Source organism: Cyanistes caeruleus, chromosome 18 (assembly GCF_971803275.1).
Source record: "Cyanistes caeruleus chromosome 18, bCyaCae1.hap1.1, whole genome shotgun sequence".
Taxonomy (NCBI): domain Eukaryota; kingdom Metazoa; phylum Chordata; class Aves; order Passeriformes; family Paridae; genus Cyanistes; species Cyanistes caeruleus.
In genome coordinates, this window is record NC_141718.1 from 4,369,035 (window position 1) to 4,379,231 (window position 10,197).

Sequence of the window (10,197 nt, forward strand, 5' to 3'; positions counted from 1 at the left end):
ATCTCTGCTGAGATTAGACCTTCAGCACAGCACATTTTGGAAAACCAATGGGCAGGATGGAAAAGATCCTTCCCTTGTGCCAGCAGCAGATCTGAGTCCTCTCAGAACACATTTTGCCTTGCTACCAAATAAGGGAAGATATCCCTGCAGGGCTGGGTGCTTCCTGGGACACTGGGAATGGGAAGGCGAGGCAGGCAGAGTCTGCAGAGAACCAAGGGGATGAATGGAGGGAGAAGGATGAGATTGAGTGATGAACAAATTTTATCAGTCTCTGCCCTTTAATCAATGACCCCACTGTGTTGTGCTTCCCCATTTTGCTTTTCCCTGCACTGATTTTTCCCTGCAATGGCCACAGCACAGCCCTGGATTGACCCTGGATGTGGCTGTGGCAGGGTGTTGATCCAGGACTGTGCCATGCATGCCTTACCTGAGGGGCACCACAAGAATTTAATCATTTGCAGCACAGGGATAGCAGAATGAACAGGTGTGATTTACCCCAGCATCCTGGGAAGGGAGACAGGGCATGGGCAAAGGGGGGTGGCAGATGACGGCAGTCAGGTCCCAGGTCACCTCTCCTGCTCTCTCACACAGCTACATCTGGCAGCACATTGAGATTGGCTACGTGCAGGGGATGTGTGACCTGCTGGCCCCTCTCCTGGTCATCCTGGATGATGGTGAGTGGGTGGCTCTGCTCTGCTTTCCCTGTCCCTGTGTGGGGATCTGGCGGGGGATGTGCCAGGTGCCCTTAGCAGTGCGGTGCCTGGAGGTGTGGAGCAGGATCCCGTTTGTCCCTGATGCTGCCTGGCTCCCAGGAACACACCCTGGGGCCAGGGTGAGCTTTCTGCAGAAGCAGCAGTAGTGATGTCTCTCCTCCCTGCACAGAGGCTCTGGCTTTCAGCTGCTTCACAGAGCTGATGAAGAGGATGAACCAGAACTTCCCCCATGGAGGAGCCATGGACACCCACTTTGCCAACATGAGGTCACTGATCCAGGTGAGAGTTCCTGCCACAGAGATGACAGCTCCTCTCACCCAGGAGGGAAAGCTGGTCCTGGAGGAGCTGGGGTTTAATGCTGGGGAGCAGGAAGGACAGCAGGGGCTCTTAGGACTGCCGGGAAAGGGAGAGAGAAGCTGGTGGGAGCTGGTGCTGTGTGTGTGCATTCCTGAGTTTCTTTTGGCTTTTCTTGACAGATTCTGGACTCTGAGCTCTTTGAGCTGATGCACCAGAATGGAGATTATACTCATTTCTACTTCTGCTACCGATGGTTTCTCCTGGACTTCAAGAGAGGTGTGTGCTGAGACCACCCAAGGGTGGGGCAGGGTCTGCTTCCAGGCTTCTCAGCAGGTTTAAACTTATTTTTAATTCCTTTCCACTTTTCCCTGGTTTATGTCTGGCTGATTGTTCTGTCTAGATACAGAACCCGTTGTTCCAGAGCTGCTGCTGAGCCTCTTCACGAGTGTGTCCTGTGGCCTGTGTCTGACTTACTGCTCCCAGCTGGAGCAGGTTCCTGTGGGAAGGAAGCACCCAGCGTGTCTCCCCAGCACTGCTGAGAGCTCTGTGAGCCAGGGTGGGGTGAGTGGAGTGGTAACTGCTGTTCTCTGCTCACAGAGCTGGTGTACGACGACGTCTTCGCCGTCTGGGAGACCATCTGGGCTGCTGCTCACGTCTCCTCTGCTCACTACGTGCTCTTCATAGCCCTGGCCCTGGTGGAGATGTACCGGGACATCATCCTGGAGAACAACATGGATTTTACAGACATCATCAAGTTTTTCAATGGTACAGCTGGTGCTCTGTTGGGCTGGGTTTGGGGTAGCTGCTCAGGTTTAGGCAGCACGTGGCTGGCTTGTGGACAGTCACATCTGGGCAATGCTGGAAATGTTTGACATCCAGGGCCCTGAGGGATGAGTGGGGATGGAATCCACCTGCTCTCCTCAGCAGTGGCCAACCTGGATGTGTTGAAGGGAGCTGAGGTTTGGGCAGTGCTTCCTGCTGCTTTCCCCATCCCAAGGGGCTGGTTAAGGATGGCTCTCCAGAGCCAGGTGTCCCTGTGAGGGGAGGTTGGGAATGTCCCCAGCAGAGCTGTGGGGTGGGGGCTGCTCAGGTCTGACCGGTCTGGTCCCTCTGTCTGTGTTGCAGAAATGGCAGAACGCCACAACACCAAACAGATCCTGAAGCTGGCTCGGGACCTGGTCTATAAAGTGCAGACTCTGATCGAGAACAAATGAAGGACGTGGGGCAGACGAGGCACCCAAAGAGCCGGGACTCCCCTCCGATGCTGGCTCCCTTCTCCTGTTTCTCCAGGTGCCACACCTGTGGGACTCAGGTGGTGGGACACGTGCTGCTATGTGAGCTGGGCTCAGCACAGGCCCCGGCTCAGACCTTCTGCAGTGACTCAACCAAAGATCCCTCCAGGTGTGTTCCCGTGCTGGGAGCAGGACCAGGCAGTGGCTTCCTGCCCTTGGAGAGGCAGCAGCTGCCGTGGCCACCAAAACTGCCCCGGCGTTGCCACATCCCAGGGCGGAGCTCGGGGGCTGGGGGAGCAGAGCTTGGTGGCACAGAGGGAAAGCTGATTCCTTGGAAAGCTGCTTCCTTGGGCAGCCCTTCCCTGTGGTGTGGGAAGGCAGCCAGCCCTGTGAGCTCAGGCAGCACAGGGATGCTGCCAGTTCTCAGCCTCTCACCAACACAACGAGGTTCTGCCAGTAATGGGGGGGGACTTTGATCACAGAAATTCCTCTTTTGATCTCGTCCCTCTACACATTGCTTCCCCTTCAGTATTTTCTTTTTTTAGGGCTCTGTTTTTCCCCTGGGGTTTTACATTGTTCCTACAATATCCGAGCACACAAGAGCTTCGTGTCTGGATGGATTTTCAGAGCAGCTCCAAATTCAGCATTGGGGTTATTTTTCAAAATCCAGCCTCTGTAATGTTCTCTGAACACTGAGAAATCTGGTCCTGACCTCCTCTGGGAACTCAGGGCTGGAGGTTTTCTTACCTGCCTTACTTTAGCTGCCTGTGGTCAGAGTCTGGTCTCCTTGTTGTTCCCCTGAGCTCTTGTGAGGGAAGGGCTCCTCAGAAGGCAAGTCAGAGCTCCTGATTATCCTGACTTTCCCTCTGACAGCTTCAGGGCTGGCTGTTGAGTCTCCTAAACACACTGAGCATCTCCAGTTAGGTCTTGGTGGGCTTCTCCCACAGGCCTGTGAGAGGAAAATAGCCCAAGGTCCCTGAGTGGTCTTTGCTTTGGGAAGATGCACTTGTGTGGCCACTTTTCCTGCACAGCCTGGAGCCCACTGCATGAAGTGCCTCTCCAGCTGCTGTGTCCCACACAGGCTGCCCTGCAGAGGCTTCCGAGTCATTTTTCAACTCAGGTAAAAACAATACAGGAAAAGGAGAGGGGGTGGGTGGAGGGTCCAGCCCAGACAGGGAGGGCTGGAGCTCTCTCTGAGGGTACTTTCTCTCAAGTTTTGCTGCAAACATTTGTGTTCCCCCCTGGTGCAATGTGTGCTGTGTGTGTGCTCTCCTCTGGCCCTGCTCCTGCCTTGCTGCTGGAGTGCTCCCATGGGAGGGAAAGGGGTCATTCCTCCTGCCACCATGGAATTTCTGTCTGTGCTGGTTTGTGTTGGCTCGTGGCACGTGTCAGATGTTGCTGGCAGAAAAAAAAAAGGCAGTTGTCAATCTGCACCAGGGAAAAATGCTGCTTCAGGGAAGGTCTGAGGAGCGTGATAGAGTGGTTTGCTGTTTCTGAGCAAATCAGCAATTTCTGTGTTCTGGGACGTGGAGGTCACAGCTGGAAAAGGCAGTGGCACATCCTGAACCCTTTGGGGAAGGGGCTGGGGCAGGGGGAGAGCAATGGCCAACCCTCATAATCCCAACAAGATGTGTTCAACAATCTGGGAAATTCCCTGAAGCAGTAAAAACCCAAAGGAAACAAAGAGCTTGAGATCTGCCAGTTCCTGTGGGAATCTTTTGTCTTTCCACCAAGCAGAGTGAAAATCTTGAATCCTCTCTCCTTCCCAGGCTGTTCCTTTTCCCTCAGGGTTCTAGGACAGATCTGTCACCTGTCTGGAGGGAAAGGGATGTGCTCTGTTCTCCCCTTCCTGAGGGACAGGGACCCACAGGAAACACCACCTGACCAAGTGACGTTGCTGACACTAAACCTTTCAAGCTTTCCTTGGTTTTTAGACAAAAACAGCCAAGAAATTCTGCACAATATTTGCTGTCTGTATTAACTGAGAGTGTCTCTGGGCCGCTCAATAGCAGTGTTTTTTGAATAATTTCTGGGGGGGGGAAAAAAAGTATTTATTTATTGATTGTACCTGACTGTGTGTCCTTGTGTGCTGGCGTGTGAGTGCGCGCTGTTGTGCAAATGGAGATAGAAATTTTCAATGTTATTTATGATATCTTGTAAATGTTTACCAGAGAATCGTGTCTATATATAATATATATACAGTATAGAGAGAAAATATGTGAACTAAGTGGGTTATTTTTTGAAGGGGGGGTGGGTTGAGAAATTTTTTGCTTCTAAGAACTGTGTGGTTTCTATAGCACCTATTCCATGATGTGCCAATCTGTCACTGTCCCAGTGCTGGGAGGGCTGTTCTGGTGGGGCAACAGGAAGCTCAGAGCAGAGCCACCATCACAACCTCAGTTTGGCTTCATCTTGGTTCTGATTTTAAGACTGGACAAGAGGAAAAAAAAAAAAAAAAAAAAAAAAAGAGGGAAAAATAATATAAAAAAATTTGTTTCAGCTGTGTTGCTGGGCAAGTTCTTGTGCTTGTGGGAACCCACAGTGGGACCCCACCAGGAGCCTGGGGCTCTCTTTGATGGTTAAAAGCTGCTAAGAAGCTGAAAAGGTTTTGCTGTGCAGCTGTTTGTGGGTCTTCTCTGGTCTCATCCTCTCCTGCCTGGCTCTGCTGGATCCCCACGAGATAAAGCCTTGTTCTGGAATTCTGACAGGGGCAATCGTGGCCCTGGAAGGCAGCAGGGCTCTCTCCCAGCTGTGCAGCCTGCTTGCCATGCAGGAGAGGCCTGTCACCAGGCTTGTCCATATACAGTAATCTTGTCTGGACCCTTGGGGAAGAGGAATGTCTCATCCCAGCAGCTCTGTGCAGCTGAACCCACCCCCCCACCACAATGGCACTGCCAGCCCAGGGCTATTTTAGCCTGTTGTTGGCTCTGTGGGAACAGGGACTGGAGCTCTGTGCCTTAATCTGTCAGATGGCAGGGTTAGATTGGATTTTAGGAAGAAGTTCTTCTCTATAAGGCACTGGCGCTGGTTGTCCGGAGAGCTGTGGCTGCCCCATCCCTGGAAGTGTCCCAGGCCCGGTTGGATGGGGCTTGGATCAACCTGGGATGGTGGGAGGTGTCCCTGCCATGGCAGGGGGTGGAACTAGGTGATTTCTAAGTTTCCTTCCACCCCCAACCATTCCATGACTGCAGCTTTCTGAGGAGACTGCTGCATTCTCCCCTGGCTGCATCGAGGGTTGCACGAGCTGCCAGCTCACGTTCTCTGCTCCAGTCGCTCCAGAGCCTGAGGAAGGATGGGCTCCATGGGCTGAGTTCAGCTCCCATCACACCCTCACTGAGCACCACATTGCTCTGAGGTTTGGGGTTTGTCTCACACTCCAGCTCCTGAGCTCAGATAATCTCAGTGTGTGTAAATCCACTGAGTGTTTGTGTCCTGGCCCTGTGCCCACCTGAGGGAGTGACAAATGGACCCTTGTCCCTGGCAGGTGAAAAAAAGGCTGAGAGATGGAGCTATTGAAGAGGTGGGTTGGGGTCCCAAAATCCCTGGAGACATAAGTCTTGTGGCCAAGAGCAGTTTCTGGGACAAAATTCTTCTTATTCTTTGTTACTTATTTATTTATTACTTAATTTGTGTGACTATTTCCCCTCTCTTTCCTGGATTATCCTGAGGTTGGTCCCCTGCACTGGGAGCCACTGTAGCAAATCTGACCAGGGACAGAACCAGTTTTTGGGATTCTCATCCCCTAAGTTTGCATTTGAAATTTCTTACGATATCTAAATCACTTTTCTCTAGAGACACAGTGGGAGCCTCTGAACCTTTGATTAGCAGGACCAAAATGATCATGTCATCAAAACTTCTTATTTCTCATTCCATTTGGGAATTTCTCTGAGTACTGAGCAGTTCTGGGCTTGTCTTCAGCATTTTACTATTGTGTGAGCACAAATTGATAGAGCACAATGTAGAGATGGAATTCCAACCCTTCCTAGCACTATGGAAAGGTTGGAACTCACCAGAACCTGTGCCAGAAATTCCTACAAAAGCTTTTTCAGACACTCTGAAAGTAGATCAAATGCCACTGACTATTCCTGCTTTTCCACTCAAGGTCAGCATCCTCACTTCCCTGAATAAGCAATATTTCACTGATTAAGGCATCTGAACAATTGTGGTCCTCAGTGAAGTCACATTTCTGTCCTCTGGTGGCCACGTGAGCCATGGCTGAGGCCATTTGGTGCCGTAGCCACACGTTCACACAGCTCAGTGTGTGGATCCCTTCCCAACTCTGCCCGAACCCTGAACTTCCCGGAGAACGATTGAAATAGCCGTGGAAGTCTTATAGTGTGTCTAATCTAATTTCTGATCTAATTTTAGATTGGTGATAAGCATATTCCACCTTAAATTCCTGTTCAGTAGTTTAATAGCTTCCTTTTATAGATGGGTTTTGCACGTGGAGGCTGAGCAGAGCCCATGGATGGTGCTGCAGGGGACAGTCCCCTCTCCACAGTGGCTCCCATTGGCAGTGGGACATGACCAGGAGCAAGAACACTTTGCATCAGTGCTTTGATGAGGGGAGGAAAAGCACCATTTATCCTTTTTTTTAAACTTTTTTTTTTTTTTTTAACTAATTAATGCTAAAGATTAAACTATGCACAAGATCTTAAATACGTGGAAGTTTTAGGAATGAGTATGGCTTTGCTGCTAAGGATGATAAAAAATTGAAAATCCATATCCTGGATACTGAGAAACTAAAAATGTCATTGTTATGACTATGTAGGATTGACTTAAATTCTCAGAAATTCATTCTCTCTGGAAATTAATTCCCAGAAGCCAGGGAAGAAATTGTTTTCCCAAACAGAATTAATGAAAAGCTTTGAAAATGCAATGTGGATGTAACCTCAGACCCACGATTGTCACTTCCCTTGTTCACAGAGTGTTCTGGAGAGCCAGGCAGGGTGACAGGGTGTGACAGCCATCGTGGGGGCTCTGTGGGACAGGGAATTACCCCTCAGCACAGGGATTTGAATGTATCTGGTGTCCTGGCATTATACTTTTCTGTTGCCCTACACAGAATTGCTGCTTTTCTCTGTTGGATGCCATTTTGGTCTCTGGGAGTTGCTCGATCTGAGCTTAACGAGCACTTACAGCTTTTAATCTATTTGTAGAAGTGCTGCTAATGTTCTTAGATTATCTGAATTCCACACTGTGGTATAATAATCTGTTTTATATTATTTTATTCATGCTTTTGGTTTTTTTTTTTTTTAAATGTAAACTGTTCCTTATTGTTGTTGAGAAAGAAAAATTAAAGCTCTATTCTCTATGGTTAATGTATTTTCAAATCAATCAGATCCTGGTGGTTCTTTCCGGCTGCGCGGTCCCTGGGGAGGCAGCAAACGGGGATACCCTGAGCAGGGAGTGCCCAAAATGCTCTGTATTTCCACACTTCTCCCAGATTCCAGAGCCCCCTTTGCTCGTGGTGAGTGTCCCCTGTGCTGGGGGCCCTGCTGTCACCTGGGCTTCTTTTTGCACCCCACTTGCCCTCATGGTCCTTGCTTTCCCCCATCCCTTGGCCAGCTCAGTCCAGCTTTGCTGACCCTGTCCCTCGGGGCAGACGTGTGGCAGTGACACCTCCTTGGCTCTGCTGGCACTGTCACCTGTGTCCTTTCTCTTTGTACCCCCCTATAATGTGGAGTATTTAAAATGATGGTGAAACGGAGAAATTGAAGAGGAGGAAAAGCTCTGGGCCAGGTCCTTGGTGCTGCTGCCCCAGACAGAGCAGATGGGGAGGTGGCAGAGGGTCCTGGCATGGTGCCAGCCCAGAGCTGGGGGCTGGTGATGATGGTTTATACCTGGGTGTGATCCTGTGCTGCCAGGTGAGCTGTGCAGGAGGTCAGGGAGTGCATTCTGCAACGGTGCCCAAAACGACCTTGGACTTGATCTCATTTCTTCACCTCACTATTTCCTGGATCAGTCTCCAGACCTTTAAACTGGCAGTGATAGGATGGGCTGCGGTGCCTTTCTTGCAGGGCACAGGAGGGACAAGTTTTTCATCAAAAATGTGAGGAGGACAAGCTGCCTGTGGTCCCTGTCCCTGCTCAGGGCTGAAACTTGTCACCCCTCTGGACTCCACAAGATCCTTGGGTGCTTGTGCATCTTCCAGCTGTTCCAGGGGGTGATGCTGTGTGTGGGAATAGGGAAGAGGTGCCCCCAACCTCCTTTCTCCACCTGCACTCCTGTTGGAGGCAGGAGGGGTCCACATCACCCCAGTGTTGTGTTTTAAGCAGCACAGAATTTAACTGCATTTCTGAAAATGGGAATGCAAGGAAGGCTGGATGCTCGCTCCAGATTTCTACCTCTACCTACTTATGAGAAGAGGCTTAATTAAATAAATCCTGGTATTTAATTAATCCTTAATATGTTTGCTTCTTGAGGCATGTTTGCTCTAATGGCCCAGCCCCAGTTTCCAGTGCAGGCTGAGGTTTGCAGGGAGCTCACAGCTCCAAACTTCAAAAGCTGATGAAGCACTCCCCAAACACGCAGAGTTTGCGAAATGCCAGGGTGGGATTCAACCAGAACTTGCAAATTTGTTAATTACCTGATATTAATTGGCAACCTAACCACCAGAGGCCACATTCCCAAGGTGCCAAAGCAGGAATGCTCTGTGTTTCGGTGCGGAGAGGCTGGCAAAAATCCTGCTGTTCGGATGGAGGGTAGTAAATGATCCTAAAAGTGAATTTCATTAATTTTTAACTCAGGATAGTTTCTCACAAAAGCAGCTATCCTGAGGTTGTGCTTTGAAGTGCATGGAAATTTCCATCAGTTGCCATCTCCATGCAGTGCAGGAGACAGCAGCTGGTGGAGCAGCTCCAGAGAGGCCACAGCTCTGTCCTGTGCAGCACGAGAAACCATTCCAACGTCTTGCCAGCAAAAGCTCCTCAGGAGATGTTCACCATCAGCTGGGGTTGGATTATGGGAGCTCCTCCGAGGTCTCTTGGCTATAAACACGTGCCCAGGGCTGGGTGTGATGGGGGGCACTGGGGGGCTGTGCTGGTGAACCCAGCTGTGAGGGATCGTCCTCACACACCCTCCTGCCAGGCTCGGGCACGTGGTGAGAGCCAGGAAGGACCCAGAGTATTTATAGCCCTTGTTAGGATGCATGAATGGACACGCTGAGTCCTGGCACAAACATCTGCCCGGGTGGGTGCTGTCCTGGCAACACCCTGCACTCCCTCTGCTATCTTAAAGTGCTCCAGAACCTATTTCAGAGAGGCCTTTTCCAAAGGAAAATGAAGTTGGAAATGCAAAGACTGATCCACAGCTGTAGCAATCCCTGGGAAAATCCTACTGAGAGGCCCAGTTTGTACAGGTACCTCCACTTAACTGATGCAGAGTAGCCTTGGGTCCCTACCCAGCCCAGCAGCACTGGGGGCTGGAGGACTCTACAACAGGGATTTTGCTAGACTGGGATTGGGAGTCTCAGGGCAACACAGAGTGGTTTGGGATGGAAGGGACCTTAAAGTCCATCTCATTCACAAGGACACCTTCCACTATCCCAGGTTGCTCAAAGCCCTGGACACTTCCAGGGATGGGGCAGCCACAGCTTCTCTGGGCTCCCTGTGCCACGGCCTCAGCACCTTCACAGGGTTTTCTTCCTAAACTCCAATCTAAACCTCCCCTTTGTCAGTTTTAAGTTCTCCTTTTGCTTGCTTTGAGTGCAATGACTCAGGTGAAGCAATCCATGCTCTGGCATTTCCAATGAGCTGTGGATGTACCTCACAGCCATGAAAAACGAGCTCAGATCCAGGAGACAACAGCACAGGGATGTGTTAAGCCAGTCCTTAAGCACAGGGAAGTACGGTGCTTTTTCCTGGAGCATTTCTCAGGAAGGGAAAGCATTTCTTCAAGGCTTTGGCAGCCGTGTTGGAATGACATGTGAGTGCTTAGGAGTTATCAGGGAGCTC

The 10,197-nt window shown here is 50.6% G+C and overlaps 1 protein-coding gene across 2 annotated transcripts in view; it reads left to right on the top strand.

Annotated features, from left to right (window-relative positions):
- Positions 1 to 4,457, top strand: part of SGSM1 (small G protein signaling modulator 1) — a 32,484-nt gene extending 28,027 nt beyond the window's left edge. For both annotated transcript variants that reach the window (XM_086856538.1, XM_086856539.1), the window contains 5 exons: positions 592 to 674; positions 883 to 992; positions 1,190 to 1,286; positions 1,608 to 1,775; positions 2,136 to 4,457. In XM_086856538.1, the coding sequence (XP_086712664.1) occupies positions 592 to 674; positions 883 to 992; positions 1,190 to 1,286; positions 1,608 to 1,775; positions 2,136 to 2,224 (547 nt within the window). In that variant the 3' untranslated portion in view covers positions 2,225 to 4,457. The remainder of the gene's footprint in view (positions 1 to 591; positions 675 to 882; positions 993 to 1,189; positions 1,287 to 1,607; positions 1,776 to 2,135) is intronic.
- Positions 4,458 to 10,197: the final 5,740 nt, after the last annotated feature.